The 24,719-nt window shown below is 48.6% G+C and overlaps 4 protein-coding genes across 9 annotated transcripts in view; all 4 read left to right on the top strand.

Moving 5' to 3' along the window:
* plod3 (procollagen-lysine, 2-oxoglutarate 5-dioxygenase 3) overlaps window positions 1-4,060 on the top strand; it is a 13,004-nt gene extending 8,944 nt beyond the window's left edge. The window contains exons 13-19 of one of the 5 annotated variants that reach the window (XM_041965577.1): window positions 1-37; window positions 270-383; window positions 466-537; window positions 661-765; window positions 851-997; window positions 2,162-2,287; window positions 2,730-4,060. The exon at window positions 1-37 is cut by the window's left edge and continues 105 nt beyond it. In XM_041965577.1, coding sequence (XP_041821511.1) covers window positions 1-37; window positions 270-383; window positions 466-537; window positions 661-765; window positions 851-997; window positions 2,162-2,287; window positions 2,730-2,885 — 757 coding nt within the window. In that variant the 3' untranslated portion in view covers window positions 2,886-4,060. The other 4 variants (XM_041965575.1, XM_041965574.1, XM_041965573.1 and 1 more) reach the window with 4 other exon arrangements.
* Window positions 4,061-4,410: 350 nt separating this feature from the next.
* Window positions 4,411-8,451, top strand: znhit1 (zinc finger, HIT-type containing 1). Its single transcript, XM_041965600.1, has 6 exons — window positions 4,411-4,448; window positions 6,191-6,288; window positions 6,451-6,526; window positions 6,638-6,717; window positions 6,807-6,976; window positions 7,153-8,451. Exons 1-6 carry the CDS (start codon window positions 4,424-4,426, stop codon window positions 7,172-7,174), a joined length of 471 nt encoding a protein of 156 aa, XP_041821534.1. The 5' UTR covers window positions 4,411-4,423; the 3' UTR covers window positions 7,175-8,451.
* On the top strand, window positions 8,261-13,288 carry LOC121626873 (putative protein TPRXL). 2 transcript variants are annotated; one of them, XM_041965599.1, is made up of 6 exons: window positions 8,261-8,338; window positions 8,552-8,747; window positions 8,936-9,260; window positions 11,561-11,722; window positions 12,148-12,275; window positions 12,888-13,288. In XM_041965599.1, exons 3-6 carry the CDS (start codon window positions 9,128-9,130, stop codon window positions 12,939-12,941), a joined length of 477 nt encoding a protein of 158 aa, XP_041821533.1. In that variant the 5' UTR covers window positions 8,261-8,338; window positions 8,552-8,747; window positions 8,936-9,127; the 3' UTR covers window positions 12,942-13,288. The 2 variants fall into 2 exon arrangements, with proteins under 2 accessions (XP_041821533.1, XP_041821532.1); XM_041965598.1 differs by having other exon boundaries at window positions 8,552-9,260.
* Window positions 13,289-14,857: 1,569 nt separating this feature from the next.
* LOC121626862 (serrate RNA effector molecule homolog) lies at window positions 14,858-24,288 on the top strand. The gene is made up of 21 exons (XM_041965580.1): window positions 14,858-14,950; window positions 17,153-17,275; window positions 17,993-18,103; window positions 18,187-18,330; window positions 18,409-18,469; window positions 18,559-18,856; window positions 19,088-19,314; window positions 19,518-19,619; window positions 19,904-20,036; window positions 20,335-20,462; window positions 20,875-20,936; window positions 21,507-21,585; window positions 21,697-21,861; window positions 22,210-22,383; window positions 22,510-22,663; window positions 22,897-23,009; window positions 23,196-23,276; window positions 23,358-23,508; window positions 23,605-23,706; window positions 23,794-23,908; window positions 24,031-24,288. The coding sequence occupies exons 2-21, from the start codon at window positions 17,157-17,159 to the stop codon at window positions 24,104-24,106; spliced, it is 2,595 nt and encodes an 864-aa protein (XP_041821514.1). The 5' UTR covers window positions 14,858-14,950; window positions 17,153-17,156; the 3' UTR covers window positions 24,107-24,288.
* Window positions 24,289-24,719: the final 431 nt, after the last annotated feature.

Below are 24,719 nucleotides of genomic sequence, written 5' to 3'. Positions count from 1 at the left end.
CCCTGACATGGTGTTCTGCAGGAGCATCAGAGACCAGGTAACACATGAACACCAGCTCACCTCAAAACTACCAACGGCAAAAGTGTTCCCCCACTCCCAAAACAAAAGATTGATCGACAGCAAGAACAGCAGGATTATCAGTGCCTAAAGGCAGTCCACAGCATGAGACCCACTCCTGCAACTCCAGTCAACTCTATTAATCCTTTATATACTATAAACCCTGCATACTGTTTGAGCCTCTGTTAAAGCTAATGTGTGTGTGCCCACAGGGAGTCTTCATGTTCGTGTCTAACCGCGATGAGTTTGGTCGTCTGGTGGCATCGTCCAACTTCAACACGTCCAGGCTGCATCCAGACATGTGGCAGATCTTTGACAACCCAGTGGTCAGACTAACATACAGACACGTTAGCATGAGCTCACGCTAAAGTGAATGAAAGCATGTGCTGAATGTGTGTGTCTCTGCAGGACTGGAAGGAGAAGTACGTCAATGAGAACTACTCCAAGATCTTTGAAAATGACAAGAGTTTTGTGGAGCAGGTAGGACATCCCAGCGACCAACTGGACTAATTAACAAACGAATGAGTAACTGCAACAGGCAGACAAAAACTGAGAGTTTTTTAGCTTCTGCAGTTCATTAATGATCTGAACTGTCTCTCTCAGCCCTGTCCAGATGTTTACTGGTTTCCAGCCTTCTCAGAGAAGATGTGTGATCACCTGGTGGAGACCATGGAGCACCACGGTGAATGGTCTGGAGGAACAAACAAGGTAACCAGTGGAACCAGAAGGAGAAGGTGAGTTCTGTGAGTACTGAGTGTTGAACGTTTTGTCTGCTCTCTGTGTTTGTCTTCAGGATGAGCGTCTGGCTGGTGGTTATGAAAACGTCCCAACTGTGGACATCCACATGAACCAGATCGGCTTTGAAAAGGAGTGGCTTAAATTCCTCAGAGAGTACATCGTCCCTGTCACTGAAAAACTGTATCCAGGCTATTACCCGAAGGTACGGTCCACACACTACTCTGAGGCACAGTCCAGACCCTGTCCTAAGGTACGGTCCAGACCCTGTCCCAAGGTACAGTCCACACACTACTCTGAGGCACAGTCCAGACCCTGTCCCAAGGTACAGTCCACACACTACTCTGAGGCACAGTCCAGACCCTGTCCCAAGGTACGGTCCAGACCCTGTCCCAAGGTACAGTCCACACACTACTCTGAGGCACAGTCCAGACCCTGTCCCAAGGTACAGTCCACACACTACTCTGAGGCACAGTCCAGACCCTGTCCCAAGGTACGGTCCAGACCCTGTCCCAAGGTACAGTCCACACACTACTCTGAGGCACAGTCCAGACCCTGTCCCAAGGTACAGTCCACACACTACTCTGAGGCACAGTCCAGACCCTGTCCCAAGGTACGGTCCAGACCCTGTCCCAAGGTACAGTCCACACACTACTCTGAGGCACAGTCCAGACCCTGTCCCAAGGTACGGTCCAGACCCTGTCCCAAGGTACAGTCCACACACTACTCTGAGGCACAGTCCAGACCCTGTCCCAAGGTACAGTCCACACACAACTCTGAGGCACAGTCCAGACCCTGTCCCAAGGTACAGTCCAGACCCTGTCCCAAGGTACAGTCCACACACTACTCTGAGGCACAGTCCAGACCCTGTCCCAAGGTACAGTCCACACACAACTCTGAGGCACAGTGCAGACCCTGTCCCAAGGTACGGTCCAGACCCTGTCCCAAGGTACAGTCCACACACTACACTGAGTCACAGTCCAGACCCTTTCCCAAGGTACAGTCTACACCTTACCAGACCTTACCCTGGAGTACAGTCCAGACCCTGTCCCAAGGTACAGTCCACACACTACACTGAGTCACAGTCCAGACCCAATCCTGAGGTACGGTCTAGACCTTGCCATACCTTACCCTGAAGTACAGTCCAGACCCTGTCCCAAGGTATGGTCCAGACCATGACCATTGTGATGTTTACACCCCCAAAGTGAAAAGATGAATGAATATTTAAAACCTGTGCAGTTTCTGGTTCAAAGGCCCGCTCAGCCTTCTGGTCTTATCGTTGAGAAGGTGTGTTATAAAGGAGGTAAAGGACTCGTTCTCTGAGCAGCGTCTTCATCACCTTACAGATGACTCACCTCTGTGTGTGCAGGCCCAGGCCATCATGAACTTTGTGGTGCGTTACCGTCCTGACGAGCAGCCGTCTCTGCGACCGCATCACGACTCGTCCACCTTCACCATTAACATCGCCCTGAACAGGAAGGGCCTCGACTACGAGGTGCACGCACGCACACACACATACACACACACACGCACACAAACAGACACACACACACGCACATTAAATTACAAGCTCTTAAAACTGATGCCAACTGTGTCCTGACCTTTTCTTCTGGTATTAATACACGGATGCTCAGTAGTTATTACTGTAATATTACACGAGTACTCAGTAGTCATTACTACAGTACTGAGTACTCAGTACTTGTGGGTGGGAAAACGTCCATCTTTGAACTTGGTCTTCATTTTGATCTCAGCTGCACACCTGTAAAATTCTGCGACTGCATCCTGCACAGTCAACATATGAACACCTGTCAGAGTACTCCAGTTCTGTGGTGGTCCCTGTTTCAGTCTCCAGGACCACACTGTGCTGCTAAGAGAAACACCTTCCACCCTGTGTTTACCTGTGTGTGTGTCTACCTGTGTGTGTGTGTGTGTGTCAGGGTGGAGGCTGCAGGTTCCTGCGTTACGACTGTAAGGTGGAGTCTCCCAGGAAGGGCTGGTCCTTCATGCACCCCGGCCGCCTGACGCACTACCACGAGGGTCTTCCCACCACCAGAGGGACCAGATACATCATGGTGTCCTTCGTAGACCCGTAGACATGCTCTGTGTGTGTGTGTGTGTGAGTGTGTGTGAGTGTGTGTGTGTGTGTGTGTGTGTGTGTGTGTGTGTGTGTGTGAACAGTATTCGACCTCATCATCACAGATAGAGATGGACTGGATGGAGGATTACACGTGATGACCTTGAATGCATCATGTGAGAACATATCTCACAACTGTTTTTTTTGCCTTATTTCTGATTCGATGATTCACCTCACCTGCTTTTACACCTGCCTCACCTTCACCTGTGGCTCATTATGATGAACTGTGATCACGTGTATCACTTGAATGCAGCTGTGACTGTGCTTTATAGGAGTCGGAGGATCCTGAACGCATCGTTGTGGGACATTTCAGAATAAGAGTTTCTATTTTAACCTTCATTCTTCATTTTATAAGCAAATGTGGCTTTTCAAAATAAGAGTCTCTTGTCACCATGCTGCCTTATCTAATCACACTACCTGAAGCTATGCAAGCAGAGTGTGTGCGTGCGTGTGTGTGTGTGTGCGTGCGTGTGCGTGTGTGTGTGAGATCATCAGCTCTGTGCTGTTACACTCCATCACACTCTAAATGTCTTTGCTGCAGTCTCCTTCAGTCCTCAGCGCTGATCCGGCAGCAGGGGGCGCTCTCTGCTGCACCACCTGCTCGCTGGCCAATCATATGGCTCGGATGGAGTGTCACAGGTTGCTTTTAGAGTTTGTTTTCACAGTGAATGTTAAGAGAGAACAGAGAAACACCAAAAATGAGCAGAGATATGTTTCCAAACTGAAGAGAAAAAGGTTTTAAAATGTTTTTTATGCCCAGGCGAAACTCCACTTTGACATTTTAAAACTGTTGCTGGGAAAACACTAGAGGTCGTTTGTATTGCCATGTTTTATTCTTCATCGTGTAGTGTTGTTCATGTTTTTGTGTTTCCATCATGTAGTTGAGTATTTTCTGTTGTCGGGGTGTGAAGCCACCGTCTCCTCTCACACTCAGTCTCTCCTTTAACTGAAGATCGACTCCTCAAGAACTGGACTTGCGAGGTTTCCACCTGACGCTGCCTTTAGTTTTCTCTCCACTCGTGCCTGTCGATACGAGGAGTCAACTTTCTCTGGCTTTGTACAAACTGCATTAAATTATTTGTTAATGACTGAGCGAATAAAGTTTTGAGATTTTAATAAATCATCTAACTGTGACGCTGGGGTGCGTTTGTTTTGTGTGTCGGGGTCAAACTGAACTGAAGCTGTTAGTGATGAAGATCTGGATCGACTGTAAACTTGAGGGAGTATTGAGTTCATGTTGGAAACGAGTTATTTTTAAAATGTTTCTTAATTGATTAATTCATCCATCTGTTTCCTGCTGCTTATCATGATCAATTAATGATGTTATCAGGAGTTATTGTTGAGTACAGCTGGGAGGAAGTGGCCGGTGTGTCAGCAGTGTTTAATCACATTCTGTCTGTCTGAACTCGGTGATACGATCGAAAACACGCGATTCGTCTGTTTTGGTATGTACCTCCGCGGCTGCCGTAGAGAGGAAGTGCGACGACAACGAGTAACATGGTGCTGGAAAAGAAAGGCTCCGGTGGGTTTAACTTCATTTTTAACAGATTACACATTAAAACGTGGCTGTGCTTCATTTCACAGCGATGAGCCTGATCAGTTTTTAAAGTTAAGAAGGTGTAAAGATCCGTTCACAGAGTCTCTGTTAGCTTTTTGTCCGGCTGTGTTCATGTTTGCGGCTCCGAGGCTACGTCAAGAAACGTAAACTTGAAACTGCATTCCGAATATCTAAACGATAAATGTCGTCTTTGTTATTGCCTTCAGATATTAATGATTGTTATTGGAATACGAACCGTTCGGCATGTGTGTGTACGTGTGTGTGAGTGTGTGTGTGTGTGTGTGTGCTGTGGTAGCCTCCAGTGAAGCAGCAGCTAGCAGTGTAGCTTGGTGCTAGCCCAGCAGGAGTATGAAGGCACCGATGACCGACAACATAAACGAAAACAATATAAACAGGTGACGTGTTTCTGTGGGCTGTAAATAATATAACCCGTGCAAAGAGAGAACTATTGAAGAGATAAACCTGGAGTGGATGATTCTGTGCAGTAAATACAGCCTGCAGGGTTTATACTGACTGAGAAAAGGCTCTATGTGAGATTTCCAGCCACCAGGTGTCGCTGTAGCACCAGCACCTGAGACCAAAACAAACGCCTCCTCCTTCCTGCGCACTGAGCTAACCAGGCGTGTGCACGTGAAACGAGCACGCAGAACAGAGAGCGGGAACATTGAGAAGGAACATAAGTGACAGATGTGGTCCTACGAGCTGGACCCTCGAGCTGAATACTGAAGTGAAGTTTGTGTGTCTGCATGTGGCTGCAGGTCATAACGACGTGTGAACTGTTTGTCGGGAGATTTCACTCAGAGAACAAAGTGCTGAAAAGATAAATGACATGTTTTTATAATGCAGTTTGGTTCAGGTCCAGGGTTGCATTCAAACTACAGATACAGCTCCAACAGACATGTAAACACCCTGTCTGTCTCTCTGTCTGTCTCTCTGTCTGTCTGTCTGTCTCTCTGTCTCTGTCTGTCCATCTCTCTGTCTGTCCGTCTCTCTGTCCGTCTCTCTGTCTGTCTGTCTCTCTGTCTGTCTGTCCGTCTCTCTGTCTGTCCGTCTATCCGTCTCTCTGTCTCTGTCTGTCTCTGTCTGTCTGTCCATCTCTCTGTCTCTCTCTCTCTGTCTGTCTGTCTGTCTGTCTCTCTGTCTGTCCGTCTCTCTGTCTGTCTCTCTGTCTCTGTGTCTCTGTCCGTCTCTCTGTCTGTCCGTCTCTGTGTCTCTGTCTGTCTCTCTCTCTGTCCGTCTCTCTGTCTGTCCATCTCTCTGTCTCTCTCTGTCTGTCTGTCTCTCTCTGTCCATCTCTCTGTCCGTCTCTCTGTCTCTCTCTCTCTCTGTCTGTCTGTCCGTCTCTCTGTCTGTCTGTCTCTCTGTCTGTCCATCTCTCTGTCTGTCCATCTCTTTGTCTCTCTCTGTCTGTCTGTCTCTCTCTCTCTGTCTGTCTGTCTCTCTCTCTGTCCGTCTCTCTGTCTGTCTCTCTGTCTCTGTGTCTCTGTCCGTCTCTCTGTCTGTCCGTCTCTGTGTCTCTGTCTGTCTCTCTCTCTGTCCGTCTCTCTGTCTGTCCATCTCTCTGTCTCTCTCTGTCTCTCTCTGTCTCTCTCTCTCTGTCCATCTCTCTGTCCGTCTCTCTGTCTCTGTCTCTCTCTCTCTGTCTGTCCGTTTGTCTGTCTCTCTCTCTCTGTCTGTCTCTCTGTCTCTGTGTCTCTGTCCGTCAGCTCGGGTGGAGGCTGGGCAGCGCAGGGTTTTGGATGAAGCCACCAGACAGAGGAGACTCAGCAGGCAGCTGGAGGCTCTGGAGAAGGACAACTTCCAGGTGTGTGTCTGCTGCGTTCTGTTCGGACTGACGGTGTGAATAAAGTTTCAGTTGACGGTCGTCTGATCGTGTTGACGTGGTCTTCACACTGATACAGCTGCTCTTTTCACGACTCTGTAAAGGAAGTTTGTCAGTGTTGTTGTTGTCGTTTTGTGTTTCCAGGACGACCCTCTGTCCTCCCTCCCTCCCCCAGGTCCGACCGCCCGCCTCCCTGCCTTCAGCGAGACGGAAGAACCAGGTGAGACGCAGCTGTGACTGTCCTGATTTCAAACAGGAGGCAGGAGACAGGGAGGACTGCTTGTTTGTCTGAGGTCACGTCTGTTCTTCTTCTCTGTTTTTGTGTGTCCAGAGAAGAAGAAGAGGAAGACGAGGGGCGATCACTTTAAGCAGCGTTTCAGGAAGAACTTCACCACGCTGCTGGAGGAGGAGGTGGGTCACACGCCGTCGCTCTTTTTCTGCTTTCTCATTGGACGCGAGTCCGCTGTCAGCTGACTCCTGCTCTGCCCTGTGATTGGTAGAACCTGTCGGAGAAGCCGGAACCTAACTACCTGTCTGCGGTGGCCCCTCCCTCCTCTCTACCCCCCCGTCACTTCTGCTGCGTCTGTGGTTTCCCCTCTCACTACACCTGTACCACCTGCGGGGGGCGCTACTGCAGCAGCAAGTGTCTGTGTACACACAGAGAGACCAGGTACCCCCCCCCCCCCCCCCCCCCCCCACACACACACACACACACACACACTCTAAAACATGGTGAAAACATGAGGAGTGGTCGGAGTGGGAGGATAACACCTGGTCACCTGATCCATCTGTCAGTGTACAGCTCTGTGCTGCACCTGATCCAACATGTCCTCTGTGTCTCCGCAGGTGTCTGAAGTGGACGCTGTAGCTGCGACCTCGTCACCGTGGTGATGGTGATGAAGATGATGGTGATGGGCGGCCTGTTCTCTGAGGATTACAGACAGACAGACGGACGAGGTGGAACCCGTGAACTGTGTCTTTGTCCGGAGTTTATTGGCTTCTATGAGAGCAGATGGACACACACACACCTTGAAGTCATGTCATTGGTCAGGAGTGATGTCACCGCGCACTGCGGTACACGCTGACATCACCAGAAGTCGAACCAGTGGACGTCAGACTCGGGGCTCAATAACACACACACAGATCTGACTTGTTCAAAAGGCAAACTGCTCTGAAGCAGTGAGTTTCACACCTGCTGTGGCTAGCTGTCTGCTTGTTTCCAGTCTTTATGCTAAGCTACGCTAACCAGCTGCTGGCTCCGGCTCTCTCCTTTAAAGGTGTGGCAGCCTGCTTTTCCTCATCGTTTATTTAGAATAAATGTGTGAGGAGGCGCCTGTAGCGTACCGCTAACTCTCACTGACGCTCGTCCACTGTGGGGAGATACCAAAAGTCTAATTCACACAAAGCATCATGGGACGTGGAGGAACAGCCACAGCTCAGAGAAACATATGCCAACAAATCAAACTACTGAAAGAGTGAACGAGTGACCTCACACTTCCTGTCTGACGTGCGGTGATGTCAGCGTGTACTGCAGTGCACTGTGACATCAAAGAGACCAGGTCCACCTCTTCATCCGAACTAAACCAGAACCATCCAGCTGAGGAAGAGTCAGAGTCACAGCGAGAGGAAAGAGAAGAAGACATTAATTCAATGTTTAACCCAAATCAAACAGGCGGGGGGGCTGCAGGGGGTCAGAGGTCGTCCTCGGTCATTTTCAGACAGATGTGTCTCTCGTGAGCTGAAGTGAAACGATTCAGCTCATCGGAAAAGACATTTATACACACACACAGTTTAATCTGAGCTCTTCGTCCCTCGTCTTCCTCAAGCTGTCAGTTCAGCTGCAGACAGAGCTCTGAAGTGTTTCCACGGAAACGGACACAGCCGAGAACAGCCGGGGTCGTGATGAAGATGTGATTCTACGTCTGCCCGGGCGCCGGACTGAGGCCAGAGAGCCGCCAGAGCTCCTGAACGATCAATGTAGCTGATTAATTCATTATTGGATCCACTGCTGATATGAAACTGTCAATCATCTGTAAGAATCAACGTTCAAAGCTGTGTGTGTGTGTGTGTGTGTGTGTGCGTGCGTGCGCGTGTGTGTGTGTGTGTGTTTAAAGTCCAGCTGCTCTCTTGTGTCATTAAAAACGTCAATAATTAATGTGGACTTTTGAGTCGTGCATGAAGTTTTCCCTGAAAGCGCGCACACACACACACACACACACACACTCTCTCTCTCTCTCTCTGTTAGAGTGTGTGTGTGGTAAAGCGAGCTGCACAGACTTTGCCCCCGCCACAGGAAGTTGTCGCCGAGCTGTCACGACGTCGCAGACGAGCAGAGGAGCTGCAGCTTCAGACCGGACTGGGAGAACTGGTTTCCAGTCACAGTGGGACAGGTGATGTTGGAACACTGGAGAGTGACGGGACGACGCTGGTGACTCGATCAGGTGAAGCACAGGTGGATCCAGTGATCAGGGGCCCCCCCTGCTCTGTTAGCATGTCCTTATTCTTGGTGTTGAGGTTACTGATTTCTATTATCACACTTTGGTTTTTAATGTCTGGACAGAAGTACTGAACGTTTACTCAAATACTTCAGGAAGTTCTGATCAGTATTTTTATCGTGGCGGTGTCAAAGGTGTCTCCAGTGAGCCGAGTCCACCTCGACGACTCGTTTCCAGAGAGGAAGCTGTCAGAAGCCTCTGATCACTTCCTGCCGAGCAGCTGCTCAACATTTAGCATTCAGCAGCTAACGAGCTAAAGACATTTCCCCCAGGAGCTGGAGACCACACACACACTGCTAACTTCTCCGCCCCCGCAGATACACATCATGAAGTCATCACCTTCATCATCATCTACCTCAGCGATGCCAGAGAAGCAGATCCTCTGCTCTTCATCATGTCCGCCTCCTCTTCCTCGGCTGAGTCTGCAGAGTCCAGAGTTACAGGCAGAGTTTTTACAAGGTGAAGAGTCTGCTAATCCGCTAACACCACAGACACTAAAACAGCTACTGACACAAGACAACTACTGACAGAAAACAACCAGACAGACAGAAAACAACCACAGACAGACAGAAAACAACCAGACAGACAGAAAACAACTACAGACAGAAAACAACTACAGACAGAAAACAACTACAGACAGAAAACAACCACAGACAGAAAACAACTACAGACAGACAGAAAACAACCACAGACAGACAGAAAACAACCAGACAGACAGAAAACAACTACAGACAGAAAACAACCACAGACAGAAAACAACTACAGACAGACAGAAAACAACCAGACAGACAGAAAACAACCACAGACAGAAAACAACCAGACAGACAGAAAACAACTACAGACAGAAAACAACCACAGACAGAAAACAACCAGACAGACAGAAAACAACTACAGACAGAAAACAACCACAGACAGAAAACAACCAGACAGACAGAAAACAACTACAGACAGAAAACAACCACAGACAGAAAACAACCAGACAGACAGAAAACAACTACAGACAGAAAACAACCAGACAGACAGAAAACAACCACAGACAGACAGAAAACAACCAGACAGACAGAAAACAACCACAGACAGACAGAAAACAACCACAGACAGAAAACAACTACAGACAGAAAACAACCAGACAGACAGAAAACAACCAGACAGACAGAAAACAACCACAGACAGAAAACAACCAGACAGACAGAAAACAACCACAGACAGACAGAAAACAACTACAGACAGAAAACAACTACAGACAGAAAACAACTACAGACAGAAAACAACCACAGACAGAAAACAACTACAGACAGACAGAAAACAACCACAGACAGACAGAAAACAACCAGACAGACAGAAAACAACTACAGACAGAAAACAACCACAGACAGAAAACAACTACAGACAGACAGAAAACAACCAGACAGACAGAAAACAACCACAGACAGAAAACAACCAGACAGACAGAAAACAACTACAGACAGAAAACAACCACAGACAGAAAACAACCAGACAGACAGAAAACAACTACAGACAGAAAACAACCACAGACAGAAAACAACCAGACAGACAGAAAACAACTACAGACAGAAAACAACCACAGACAGAAAACAACCAGACAGACAGAAAACAACTACAGACAGAAAACAACCAGACAGACAGAAAACAACCACAGACAGACAGAAAACAACCAGACAGACAGAAAACAACCACAGACAGACAGAAAACAACCACAGACAGAAAACAACTACAGACAGAAAACAACCAGACAGACAGAAAACAACCAGACAGACAGAAAACAACTACAGACAGAAAACAACCAGACAGACAGAAAACAACCACAGACAGACAGAAAACAACCACAGACAGAAAACAACTACAGACAGAAAACAACCAGACAGACAGAAAACAACCAGACAGACAGAAAACAACCACAGACAGAAAACAACCAGACAGACAGAAAACAACCACAGACAGAAAACAACCAGACAGACAGAAAACAACCAGACAGACAGAAAACAACTACAGACAGACAGAAAACAACCAGACAGACAGAAAACAACCACAGACAGAAAACAACCAGACAGACAGAAAACAACTACAGACAGAAAACAACCACAGACAGAAAACAACCAGACAGACAGAAAACAACCACAGACAGACAGAAAACAACCAGACAGACAGAAAACAACCACAGACAGACAGAAAACAACCAGACAGACAGAAAACAACCACAGACAGAAAACAACTACAGACAGAAAACAACCAGACAGACAGAAAACAACCACAGACAGAAAACAACCACAGACAGAAAACAACTACAGACAGACAGAAAACAACCACAGACAGAAAACAACCACAGACAGAAAACAACCACAGACAGACAGAAAACAACCAGACAGACAGAAAACAACCACAGACAGACAGAAAACAACCAGACAGACAGAAAACAACCACTGACAGAAAACAACCAGACAGACAGAAAACAACTACAGACAGAAAACAACCAGACAGACAGAAAACAACTACAGACAGAAAACAACTACAGACAGAAAACAACCACAGACAGACAGAAAACAACCACAGACAGAAAACAACTACTGACAGACGGAAAACAACCATAAAGAGAACACACCTAGACTGTTTTTGTGCCGGTCTGGAGGTCTGGAGGTGTGAGGGGGTTTTGGGCTCGGGGGCTCATTGTGTTGTTATCAGTCCTCATGTCCTCGTCTCTCTTCCCATCGTCTGTCTCATCCATGTCTTTTTGTTTTCAGAGCGTCTGAACAAATTTCAGCCTCACAGAGACGTCAGTGAATCCAGTGTTGTCTCCTCTCCCTCGTCCTCCTCTTCCTCCCCGCTGCCCTCCCCCTTCAGTCCCACCCCGATCCCCTCATCCTCGTCCTCTCCGTCTTCTCCCTGTCATGACAGCAGACCAGGTGAGCTTGAAGTCGTCATTGTGATGTCACATGATAGAACTTAAAGGAACCTGGTGATGTTGTTTTTAGGTTCATGGACCTTTAGTCTGGTTTTCAGTGCGAAGACCTGAACCAGGTTTCAGGCGAGGACAGATCTCAGTAGCCGTAGTTAGCAGTAACCTCACAATGTAACAACGTGCATTATGTCACTGGCTCGTTATAAACTGGAGTAAACCTCAGGAGGACGGTTTCTTCTTTTCTGAAGCTGATCAGAGACGCTGAGAGGCTCACAGCTGTCAGTCGTTTGTTATCCGCCACAACGAGCTGGATGTTATTTGACTCGTAGCAACAGACTGAACGTTTCTCTTCTGAATCTGATTTAGTTTCACTTTTCTACATCACTGATTGGCTGAAATCAAGATATTTGTCTGTTTGTTTGTGTCCAGCCCGTTTGTCCCTGTCCAGCCCCGAGCTCCTGTCAGAGCTGAAAGCCTCGAGGACGCGTAGCCTCCGACACGTCCCCGCACATAACGGACTGACCACCGTCTTCTCTGGACGAGGAGGAGGAGGACAGGTGAGCAGAGACATGATCCATTCAGACAGGATTGACATAACAGGTGAAATGAAATATTCGCTGACTCATCGTCCAGGACGACATGTTAACCCTGATGGAGCTCCAGGATCTGCTCTGACAGCAGGACTGAAGCCTCCTCAGGGGGGCGCTGGAGAGCTGAGGGGAGGCAGGGATACTGCAGGAGATGAATCAGAGTCTAAAGTCTCCCTCCTCCTCCTCCTCCTCCTCCTCCTCCTCCTCCTCGTCAGATGTGAACACACAGACATGTTGATGTCATTCAGTATGACATCACTTCCTGTAGAGATCATTATCTCTGGTGTCCAATCAGAATAAACCTCCAGAAATTTTCCTTCAGTATCACAGTGATCCAGTGATCGAGTGATCCAGTGATCTGTACATCCACGAGTACATGCTAACAGTTAATTCAGCAGACTGTTAAAGGAGGCACTTTGTCTCCATGGAAACAGATGCAGACTAGAGAACTGGTCTGTGCATCAGTACAACAGCTCACCTGAGCAGCTTTAGTTGTTTCTGTCATCAGAAACAGGCTCATCATGTTGATGTTAGCATCTGTCAGATTAGCAACAACATTTCTGATGATCTTCTCCCCAGGCCTCTGGCCCCGCCTCCTCCAGAAGACCAGCCAATCAGAGGACTTCGCACTGAATTTGTCAGCCACACCTGAACCTGTACCAGCCTACCAGACCCAAATCCAACATGGACTCTGCTGTTCTACGAGCTTTGTTTTATGATCATTCGAGAAAATTTATAGTAATTTTTGAAGTAATGCATCTGTGATTTATCCAATAGTCTAATAAAGATTGTGGCAGAACTGCTGAATTTAGTCTGAACTCTGTCTCCAGGACTGAGTCCCACATGGTGGACCAGCAGTCCTGAACAGCCTTTCTTCTAATGCAACTCCACTAAATAAAGTAGTGAGCTAACGATATGCTAACTGTTGTGTTTGGAGGTTAGTACTGCACATAGTCAGCTAGTTAGTTAGCTGACATCATGCTCACCTGTTCGATTCATCTCTTACGCTCTTCTTCTTGGATCTTTGTTTTTAAAGAGTAAAACTACACCTGACCACAGATTATTTGTGTACGGTGAAAGCTTCCTCACGCTGTGTATTTCTCTGTAGTGTGAACACATAGGTGGATTTTTATGACCCCTCCTCACGCTGGTCACATGTTTACGGTTCCTCTCCAGCCTGAACACATTGGTGGGTTTTAAAGGCAGCTCTCTAAGTCAAAGCTGGTGGACTTTAACAGCACTTACTGCTGAAAGCTGCCTCACGCTGGTCACATGTTTACGGTTCCTCTCTAGCGTGAGCGTGTTGGTGGACTTTAAGGGAACCTGATGCACTGAAAGCTGCCCCGTACTGGTTGCAGCTGTACGGTTTCTCTCTGATGAAGCTTTGAAGATCCTGATGTTATGAAGGATTCGTCACAGTGTTGACAGCGGTGACGAGTCCAACTCTTCCTCTCTGTTTCTATGGCAGCAGACAGAAAGAAGGAGTCAGTGAGATGTCATGGTGGAGCCAGATATCTACTCTATAAATGACATTTAGAACATAACCCACAACGCTAAGGGGTCTGGGCTGTCGGTCGGAATGTGATTGGTCCATTTAGTGCTGAAGAGGTCAAATTAAATGAAATGAAAATAATCCAGAAAATCTGTTCAGAATTTTTGTTCAGGAGCAACTGTCCGTCTGTTTATCATGAAGTAAATTTAAATTATTGTCTTCACTCATACCTGCTAAATTTCAGGTGCGCCTGAAATTGCAGCTGACAAAAGAATGACCAGAAGACCCTCCAGACTCTTCGTCGGCGCTGTCAGAGCACGAGCCTGCTGTGGGGTCTGGGTCTTGGTTCTCCATCATCCTTCGGGTCTCTGCTGTGACTGTGTCCTGGACTGACCCTGGACTCTGGTCTTCTGGCTGAGACACCAGGACCCTGTTGGATCTGAGCCTCGCCACGTTACAGCGCCTCACAGGCTCTGAGAAGAGAAAACATTAACAAAGTTCTTCAAATAATCAGTTCATAATGCTTGACCTTTAATTTAAATGTGGTTTAAAATCGCTATATTTGAAGGTAGAAAGTGACAAAAGATATTAATCTAGTCAATAATGTAAGTTTCACCTGTTAAAAATGAGTAATACATCAATCTTTGTCAGTCTCTCAGAGTGGTTTGAAGCGTTCTTCTGAATGAACGTTTCTTCCTGAGTGAAACACTTAATCATACATGTAATCCAGTCAACTCATACTTCATAAATATGACATTTTACAGTCAAAGCACCTGTTCTGTTATGATTTTTTCTAAAACCGCTGATGATTTTTTCTTCAACAGTGGCCCTAAACACTGTCAGGTGACATACAAATAAGTGTTAAAAACGTGCTTAAATATACTTCGAGCTGACCGACTAAACTCTGTCTGGATTTGAATTAATGTCGCCATTGTTTGAATAACGTTGATGGAAAGTGTGCCTGTTCCTGTTGTTTCCCTCCTGACCTTCAGGTGGCGACGTTCTTTCACTGTGAACTAAAAAACCTGAGCGGAAATTCAGACGACCGGAAGTCTCGTTGGCTCGTCGTGATCTCGGACTGGCGGCAGGACAGTTGTGTTGTTAGTTCAGGAGCTTTCCTCTCGGTGCTTTTTAAGAGACAGAGCTGCAGGTAAAAACTTCACTGTGTGACTTCATTACTGTGGGTTTTATATGTAAACCAGCACGACCACGAACTGAGGAGAATATGAGCCCGGACTGCGCCTGCGTTATCACGCTGAGCTAGCTCTGATGCTAACTAGCTGATTAGCAGTTGTTAGCTTCGGCTATCTGCTAGCGATAGTTTGAGTCTTAGCCCACTGAGAACTTTAATGTTTGTTTCTGCTTTCTTATTTAAGCTGAAGTTGCTTTATATTTTAGTGACAATGAAGTCGGTTTAAAAGGAGCTAATGCTAATGGAGCTAACATAAGCTAAATACCAGTTAACGTAACTATTGTTGAGGTGATGTTTTACGTTTGTCAACTTTGTTACCGATAAACCGGTTTTCTAAAGAAACATCTTGGTATTTATTAAGTTAACTAGTCCAAATGAGTGTCTGGCGGATGAATCCTGACGAATCTTTGGGACTTTTTTTCTATTTCTGTTGAAAAAGACTCGAAGCTTCGGGCTTGAAACTCAGCAAACACAGTGACATCTGGTGGTTTGTAAAAGTTACAGCAGCTCTTGAAGACTTGAAGCTTTATTAAATCTATCATATCTGTCTGAGTGCTGTACTGAATCGAGATGTTTAGCAATATGTTACAGTGAAATAATGAACAGACGTGTTATCCGGATAAAACCTAGTTTACCTGACACGTAGCCTTAGTGTAGTTTAGCCTGAGTGTCTCTGTGAGCTCATGTTCCTAAACTTCATGGTTTACATTACTGCGACATTTCATATGAGCCACAATATGATGTAATCGGAGAGTGATCTTGATGAAATTACATAATTACTTTGCATGATGAGGAAATGTTGTCTTTCTACAACACTGATTCCAAAGACGCTGTGTGAAACATCAGTAAACCAGAATGTGATTGGGTGATCCGGTTTGATTTCTACTGACCTGAAAACAGCACAAAGTCAACATATTTAATGTCTGAGCTCATCAGCTTCATTGATTTTTGTAAATCTCTGCTGATTCTGAATCTGATGCAGCAACACGTTGTGACAGGAGCAACAAACGATTAGGAAAGTTGTGGAACGCTCCAAAAACTGTTTGGAACATTCCACAGGTGAACAGGTTCATACCTGGACTCAGGAAACTGTTATCAGGAGACAGTTTGGTTGAAAATGACTGATTCTGGTTTTAAGTCCGGACTTTATTGGAATCAGGGTTGAAGTGTACATCGCCACATTTCTTATTTATTCTCTCTTCTAGCTGTAAAACTTCTGAATCTTTATTCTGCTTTTGACACGAGCTCCGGCACAACGTGTGAAAAATATATGAACATTAGAGCACTGGTTTATACAAGTCTGGCCTCAGAAAGATCAGGTTCAGGTCCAAACACTTTCACAAAGTCCCACAAGATAAACAGTAGTGATGTTGTCAAGTAGAGCTTCTCTACAGGAACAGAAATAGCAAAATTATATAATTAGTTCAAACTGTGTAAATATGAAAGACATTTCTCAAACAACAAGCTGATAACAGTCAGTTACACAATATTATACGTTGTACCACAAATGTCCACAAGGGGGGCTCTCCTGACTGCGAGTATGGTCTACAGCTCCTGTCTTATAGCCGCTGTTTATGGCCGAAAGTGTTATATAACAAGACGTTTAGCCTATCTACTGCTAGTCATGTCAAAGGTTTGCAACAAGCTACTTGAAATAATAATCACAGCAGGAATATGAAGGTTGCCAATAAACCGGAGGAGAGGCTGATGAAGAGGCTCTGCAGCTGTGGTAAATAGACTATTAATAAACACTATAAGTTGTCGGCTAGTTCCAAACTAATCAATATAAATATAAACCTGAATTGTCCGACATGACACTAATATGAATATGTGTAACCTGCAGTGATATAATTCAACACGCTCAGTGTCGTCCATGCACAAGTCAAGCAGGGAAGTGTGTTGAGACATCACAGGATTAAAATGAGCTTTGGAGCTTCGTTATCATCTCTTGTATGAATGCAGTCATTTTATTTAGGACATGTGTAAAGTAGATGTGATCATGACTGGGGGGTTGGGGGTTCGAGCCCCAGCTCCTGCTGCCTACATGTTCACATGTAAGACCCTGAACACTGAAGCCCAAAGTACTCCTGAGGGCCAGAGCAGCAGCTTGTTGGTTTTTCTTCACCTGGTATTAAAAAAACAGCGTCTGTGTGTTTTTAGTCCAATGGGAGACAGCGATGACGAGTTCGACAGGAGGAGGCGGGACAAATTCAGGAGAGAGAGGAGCGACATGGAGCGGTCCAGAGAGAGAGAGGAGAGGAGGAGGGACGACTGGCCCGACAGGTACGCACACCTTAACGCATCTTACTGTGACACGTCCGTGTGTACCCTGGATCTGCTGATGGCCCCCGTGGCCTCTTTAAACCCCTCAGTCTACAGGCCTTCATCTCCTCTGCTGTTAGGGGGGCACTTCAGACTGTTGACTGCAGGAAAGCAAGTGAGGAGGCTGAACTAGACCCTTCGTTTTCAAAGCTCCATTTATTACTGAACAGATGACATCACTGTTTAACCCCCCCGATCAGCCACCTTCCAAACAGTCACTCCCTGCTAACGCCCCCATGACTTAATAATCAGCTCCAATCGACCCTCCAAAGACATTCAGTTCTCACCGGTCTGATGTCTGATGTCCCTGCTATTATTATTATATAACATTATATTGTGCTGCCATCTTCATAGATTTAACAAGTATTTGATGCCTGAGGCGCTCTGATCCTGGTTCTGACTCTGACTCGTCCTGTGAAGGGTTTCCAGTGTGCCTGGCTCACAGACAGCAGAGTGTGGAAGAGATGGCTGTGTCTGAAGGTTGAACGCTGCGTCCTGTGTTCAGTCTGTATGAACAGCAGAACGTCCTCTATAACAAACTGCAACAGTCGCAGAGACAGTGTGGACAGACTCTGAGTGGACTCAGCATGGACTCAGCATGGAGACGCTCTGAGTCTCTGTTTCAATGTCAAACTGATGCAGTAAACTGGAGAACTGTCCGTCTGTCTGTGTTTTCAGGGACTGGGACCGCGGCAGAGACAGGAGGAGGGATTACGATCGTGGTCGTAGAGAGAGATTTTCTCCGCCCCGACACATCAGCCCTCAGCACAAACGCATGAGGAGAGACTGGTGAGTGTGTGATGCGGCTGCAGGTGTTCACCTGCGGGCCACACACCTGCCTTCATTCTGTCATCCACGTTTGCACTTTCCAGGGACGACCACCGGGGGGAGCCATACCGGTACGACCTGCCGTACGGAGGAGGCGGGGCTCCGTTTCCGGCGGCGGGGCCTCAGGGCTGGCACCCCGACCTCCCCCACCTTCACCCACACCATGGAGGTCACCCACTGCAGGGCAGGTGAGCTCTGCGTCCCCCCTGTCTGCCCCAAGAGGCTCAACTGTTTCTGATTATTCTAAAATCAAATGTCTCCGTCAGGTTGGGGCTGGTGGATCCAGATCTCCCGCCTCCTGGTCCTCCCACCATGAGGAGCTTTAAGGTGAGTGAAACAAACGAAGCGTGCTGGCGGCGGAGCTCCGTGGATGTTGTGAACATCGTGATGGTGACGTTATTGGACGGTCTGTGCAGGAGTTCCTGTTGAACATGGAGGACAGCGTGGACGAGACGGAGTCGGTGAAGCGCTACAATCAGTACAAACTGGACTTCAGACGACAGCAGCTGCAGGACTTCTTCCTCCAGCACAAAGACCAGGAGTGGTTTCGCTCCAAGTACCACCCCGATGACATCACGGCGAGGAAGGCAGAGTCTCTGGCCGCCCTCAAAACCCGGCTGGGCGTCTTCCTCTTCCTGCTCGACAACAACTGGCTGGATAACGTGTCGCTGGACATGGACCACGCCCCCGCCATCATCAAACTACTGGACGCAGGTAGAGACAGACAGAGAGACGGTAACAAGACAGGACAGTAATGAGCAGTGAGACAGGTTAATAATGAGCAGCGAGACAGGTTAATAATGAGCAGCGAGACGGGTTAATAACTGACACTCTGTTGACATTCACATCTTGTGTCCCGCTGTCACCTTGCAGTGGTTTCTGGGTAATGAAGTCCACAGGCCCTCCCTGCTGTCTCACCTTTCTCCTGTCTCTCTCTCTCTCCAGCCGTCATAAAGATGGAGGGAGGTACAGACTTTGACCTGCAGGTCCTGGAGGTACCGTCTGCTCCCCCGGTGGCCGGCGGCGAGGCGAGCGGCAGCGGCGGCGGAGGAGCTGGGGAGAAGAGTCAGGGAGATCCCAGCGGAGGGAGCGCGGGCGGTCAGACCGGCTCGGAGTCAACGGGGAGTCGGACAGAAGAGACGACCGGCGGAGAGACGAAGGCCTCCGATAAGGTCAGTAACGTCCTGCAGCGTGAGCGTCTTCGCCTCGTGATGGCGTCAAACTGTACGATGTCGCCGTGAAGCTGTTGATGATGGCGAGGTGAATCGATGACGTGTTGTGTCTCACTTCTGGTGTCCTGATTGGTTGGCTTTTTGCTGCTCTGATTAAGAAGCCGGGATCTGGTCTTAACTGTGTGAAACGTCTTCCTTCTCAGGACTGTGAAGAGGAAGCCAAGCAGAACGGAGAGGAGAAAGACGAGGAGGAGGAGGAGGAGGAGGAGGAGGAGAAGAAGAAGGAACAGGAGAAGACGAAGAAAGTGAGTGGGTTCTGGTTGGTGCTGATGATGAACAGTGTTTTCAGAGAGGTGGTTTGGCCTAGCCCCGCCCTGCTGTGCTGTGATTGGTTAGTCCCTCTTGGATGCTGGCTGCTGAGTCTTACCTGCCTGGAGACGTTTCCTTGATGATCAAAGATCACGTTATGCTGTGAAAACTAGGCTGCACTCCAATCAGAAAGCTGCGTTGAGGCAACAGCGAGCCAATCACAGCACAGTTGGGTGGGACTAGAGATGATGCTGGTGTTAACCCCGCCCCTTCCTCTCAGGGCAGGAAGAGGAAACGCAGCGTGTCAGCTGACAGCGGCGAGGGCAGCGCCTCAGACTCCGACTCCTCCCACTCTGATGGAGAGAAGGATGAAGACGAGGAGAAGGAGGAAGAGGAGGAGGACGGAGAAGACGGTACAGACAAGTTGTGTCCAGAATAAACGGCTTGTGAGAAGCTTTAAGATTCCAGAGAATGTTAAAGGAAGCAGGAACGTTGTTTCCTGAGCGTTCTGTTATCAGTATGAACAGACAGACACAACTTTATTAACAAATAAACACAAACAAAGACGGTCTGACAGCGTTCTGTGAAACATGTTAAACATGGAGTCATGATTCTGTTCAGCTAACGTGTGTGTGTGTGTGTGTGTGTGTGTGTGTGTGTGTGTGTGTGCGTGTGTGTGTGTGTGTGTGTGCGCGCGTGCGCGTGCGCCAGAGCGTCGTAAAGAGCGAGGGAAGGACAGAGAGAAGGAGGCTCCAGCGAAGCCCCGCCCCCTCCACCTCACCACTTCCTTGTTCATCAGAAGCATCCCGCCGGAGGTGTCCAAGGACGAGATCACTGCTGTGAGAGCGTGCACACACACGCGCACACACACACACACACACACACGTGTACTGCTATCCTTGTGAGGACCTTGTGCTGGTTCAGGTGCTCCTCATTCAGCTGTCAGACGCTGCACACCTGGGCGGAGCTGGAGAGGAACAGCACAGAGAACACCCACAGCTGTAACAACCTGTCTCACCCTGTCTCTCACCCTGTTCACACCCTGTCTCACCCTGTCTCTCAACCTGTCTCACCTAAACCTGAACACAAAGCCTGAACCTTCAGGTCTGTCTGAAGGTGAGACTCGCCCTCCAAAGACGTCCTCACTCTAAAACTCAAATCAGTTCTCACAAAGACAGCTGAATGTGCACGCAGCCACGCCTACCTGTGCACAGCACCGAGCACCTGCACTAACATGAGCTGTGTTTGTAGTTGTGTCGCAGGTACCCGGGCTTCCTGCGGGTGGCGCTGTCAGACCCTCAGCCTGAGAGGAGGTGAGAACGTGTGGGCTGGGTGGTGTGTTCAAAGGTTCAGTTCAGCTCATTGACAGGCAGACACATGATGTACCTGCAGGTTTACCTGTCCAGAGGAAAGAATCAGTTTCTTTTCATGTTGTGAAACGAGGTAATAAAAACGAGTCCGGCTGCAACACCTGATTATTGATATGATCAATCTGCTGTTATTCACATGATAAAGTGTAAGAACATAGGGAGCATAGCACCATATATTCTTTTTGAATGGAGAGTGTGATGCATTATGGGTTGTTTGTAGCATTAATGTTGCTAAGCTAACGAGTTTGCAGTGAGTCAGGTCAGGCAGTGTTTGACCTGGTTCAGGGTCCGCAGCCTCGCTCCTGCAGTGAAGCTCTGCTGTCACTGATGATGACGAGCTGACAGGAAGCAGCGTCAGTCTGACTGACAGTCTCTGCTTTAATGGGAGTGTTTATGGTGAGGAGGAGGTCCAGGACCAGGACCAGGACCACCGGCCTCTCTGTGGGCTAACAATGAACTGTGTGTCCTAAAGTCAGACCAGAATAAACCAGCAGCTCTGCTCCGTGTGTTCAGGTTCTTCAGGCGCTGCTGGGTGACGTTTGACCGCAGCGTGAACATAAAGGAGACGTGCTGGAACCTGCAGAACATCAGGGTAACACACACACACACACACACACACACACACACACAGAGTCAGACAGCAGGAACACACACACACAGATAGCACACAGTGATCAGCTGGCGCTCCTCTCGCCCCCCCCAGCTCAGGGACTGTGAACTGTCCCCGGTGGTCAACAGAGATCTGTGCCGCCGCGTTCGCACCGTCAACGGTCTGACCCACCACAGGCCGGTGGTGAGGAACGACATCCGTCTGTCGGCCCGGCTCGTCCACAGTCTGGACCAGAGGGGGGAGCTGTGGGCCGGACAGGTACGGTCCACCTCGTCTTCAGTGTGTGTGTTTGTGTGTCTATGTAGTACTCATGTTGTGAGGAAAAAACATGGAAACCTAATGTGTGCGTGTGTGTGTGTGTGCGTGTGTGTGTGTGTGTGTGCGTGTGTGTGTGTGCGCGTGTGTGTGTGCGCGTGTGTGTGTGTGTGTGTGTGCGCGTGTGTGTGTGTGTGTGCGTGTGCGTGTGTGTGTGCGCGTGTGCGTGTGTGTGTGCGTGTGTGTGTGTGCGCGTGTGTGCGTGTGCGTGTGTGTGTGTGCGTGTGTGCGTGTGCGTGTGTGCGTGTGTGTGTGTGTGTGCGTGTGTGTGTGTGTGTGTGTGCGCTGCAGATGGAGACCAACCCCGTTCTGAAGAACATCACAGATTACCTGATAGAGGAGGTGAGTGCTGAGGAGGAGGAGCTCACAGGGGCCTCGGGGGGCAACGGTGAAGATGCAGGCGACGGCAAAGACCCCTCCTCCTCGTCTGAGGTTACCGTGGAGACAGATGACAAGCTGCTGAAGGTGGGAGGAGCTCCACCTGTTTCTGTCTCAAGTTTTGATTGTGGTGTTTGTGTATAGTTAATGTGTGTGTGTGTTTGTGTTTGTGTGTGTGCGCATGCGTGCGTGCGTGTGTGTGTGTGTGTGCAGGTGCTGGACAGACTGCTGCTCTACCTGCGTCTGGTTCACTCTGTAGATTATTATAACTTCTGTGAGTATCCTGCGGAGGACGAGATGCCTCACCGCTGTGGACTGATCCACGTACGAGGACCCCTGCCTGTCGCCAAGATCACTGCAGCCGAGGGTACGCACGCACGCACGCACGCACGCACGCACGCACGCACGCACGCACGCACACTGATAACACGCGTCATCACACACAAGCACTGCACACAAAAACTGCTGTTTGTATCAAAAAGTAAAGCCATGAACGTCTTCAAAAACACGTGTGGTTCATATACACACACATGCAGTTAGATGAGGATGATGATGATGATGTCAGCGTGAGTGTAATAGCGCTGTGTTCTGATTGGACAGTGAGTGAGCATCAGAGAATGTGTGAGGAGCGTCTGGCTCCTCTGCTTTCTCCTTCAGAGACTCTGAGTGAAGAAGACGCTTCCAGGCTGGGAAAGAAAGAGCCGGAACAAGAGGCAAGACACCTGTCTGTCTGCACCTGTCTGTCTGTACCTGTCTGTCTGTACCTGTCTGTCTGCACCTGTCTGTCTGTACCTGTCTGCACCTGTCTGTCTGCACCTGTCTGTCTGTACCTGTCTGCACCTGTCTGTCTGCGTCTGTCTGCACCTGTCTGTCTGTAACATGTGGGTGTGTCTGTCCAGGTGGAGAAGTTCCTGTCAGCGAACACTCAGGAGCTCAGTAAAGACAAGTGGCTCTGTCCTCTGAGCGGGAAAAAGTTCAAGGTAAGTCCAACTTCCTGTGTGTGTGTGTGCGTGTGTGCGTGCGTGCGTGCGGTTACCGGGGTAACACTCCTTGTTGTTCAGGCTCCGGAGTTTGTGCGTAAACACATCCTGAACAAACACGGAGACAAGGTGTCCGCCGTCAGACAGGAGGTTGAGTTCTTCAACAACTTCCTGCTGGATGCCAAGAGACCCGCCTTACCTGAGAACAAGCCCCTCCCACCACCAGCACAAGGTGACTGACACACACAGGCATTGTGGGAAACGTAGGACAGCACAGACAGAAGTTAATGTTTTTATCTCAGACTGACTTGGTCTCACCGTCTTTCAGCCGCTCCCCCCGGTATGCCAGGATTTCCTGCTCAGTCACCGCAGCAGCAAAGCCTTCTGGGATATCCTCCTGGAGTCAGACCTCCCATGCCCGGCTTCCCTGGTACAACACACTCCAACACACAGTGATCACATTCTGCTTCTCTCTGCGTCCCAGCTCATTAATAATCTGTGTGTGTGTGTATTGCAGGTGGTGCCCCTCCCTACCCCCCCAACCAGTTTGGGGCGGGGCGTGGTAACTACGACAACTTCAGAGGTCATTTAGGAGGAGGAGGAGGGTTTCCTGGGAAACAGCGAAACAGCAGGTAGAGGACAGACAGACAGACAGACAGGCAGGCAGACAGACAGACAGACAGACAGACAGACAGACAGACAGACAGCATATATATTGATTATATATTGATGATGTCTCTCTCTCTCGCTGCAGGGGCGTGCGAGGGGACCCCCGGTCCATCATCGAGTACAGAGACCTGGACGCTCCAGACGACCTCGACTTCTTTTAGACGCGACGTGAAACCACAGGATGTTTTTTTAAAACTTTTTTATTCCTACATTTCCCATGATGCTCCACGTCGGCCATCTTTGGTTGTGTGTTTGTTTTAGTTAGGTGTGTGTCAGTCAGCAGGACCAACGTACTGTCGTTACTGAACATGTGATTCCACTTTCCAATAAAGATTCAGGAGGACTGATGGCTGGCTTGTTGTTGCTATGGTTACCACGCGTGGGCAGGAAGTTTGTTATTCGTCCTCTCAGGTTCCGTCTAAACGCAGGACAAACCGCATGTCCAGAAAACCTTCAGAATCAAACCCGACTGGACGTTTGTCTCCGTCCCGCTGAGTCGGTGAATCTGATTCGCTGATGGAGACAAACTGCAGGTGGAGCGCCGTCTCCAGTCGCTGCCTTTAAACCACCACAGAAGAAGAGCTATGACATCAGAAACAGCTGTGGTCAAAGGTCAAACATGATGAGATCAGACACGTGAGGAAGGTCACAGCGCCCTCCTCATCATCACTGTTTGAGCTTCATTCGTTCAGTAAACAGGAAACATGCCGACCGCGTGTAAACACAATGTCAGGTCACACACAGCAAACATGGAGGGGGCCTCCAGCGATGCTA

The sequence above is a fragment of the Chelmon rostratus genome, chromosome 23, assembly GCF_017976325.1.
Source record: "Chelmon rostratus isolate fCheRos1 chromosome 23, fCheRos1.pri, whole genome shotgun sequence".
NCBI lineage: Eukaryota > Metazoa > Chordata > Actinopteri > Chaetodontiformes > Chaetodontidae > Chelmon > Chelmon rostratus.
The sequence above is the reverse complement of the archived record's forward strand: the minus strand, read 5'-3'. Positions and strand labels throughout refer to the sequence as shown.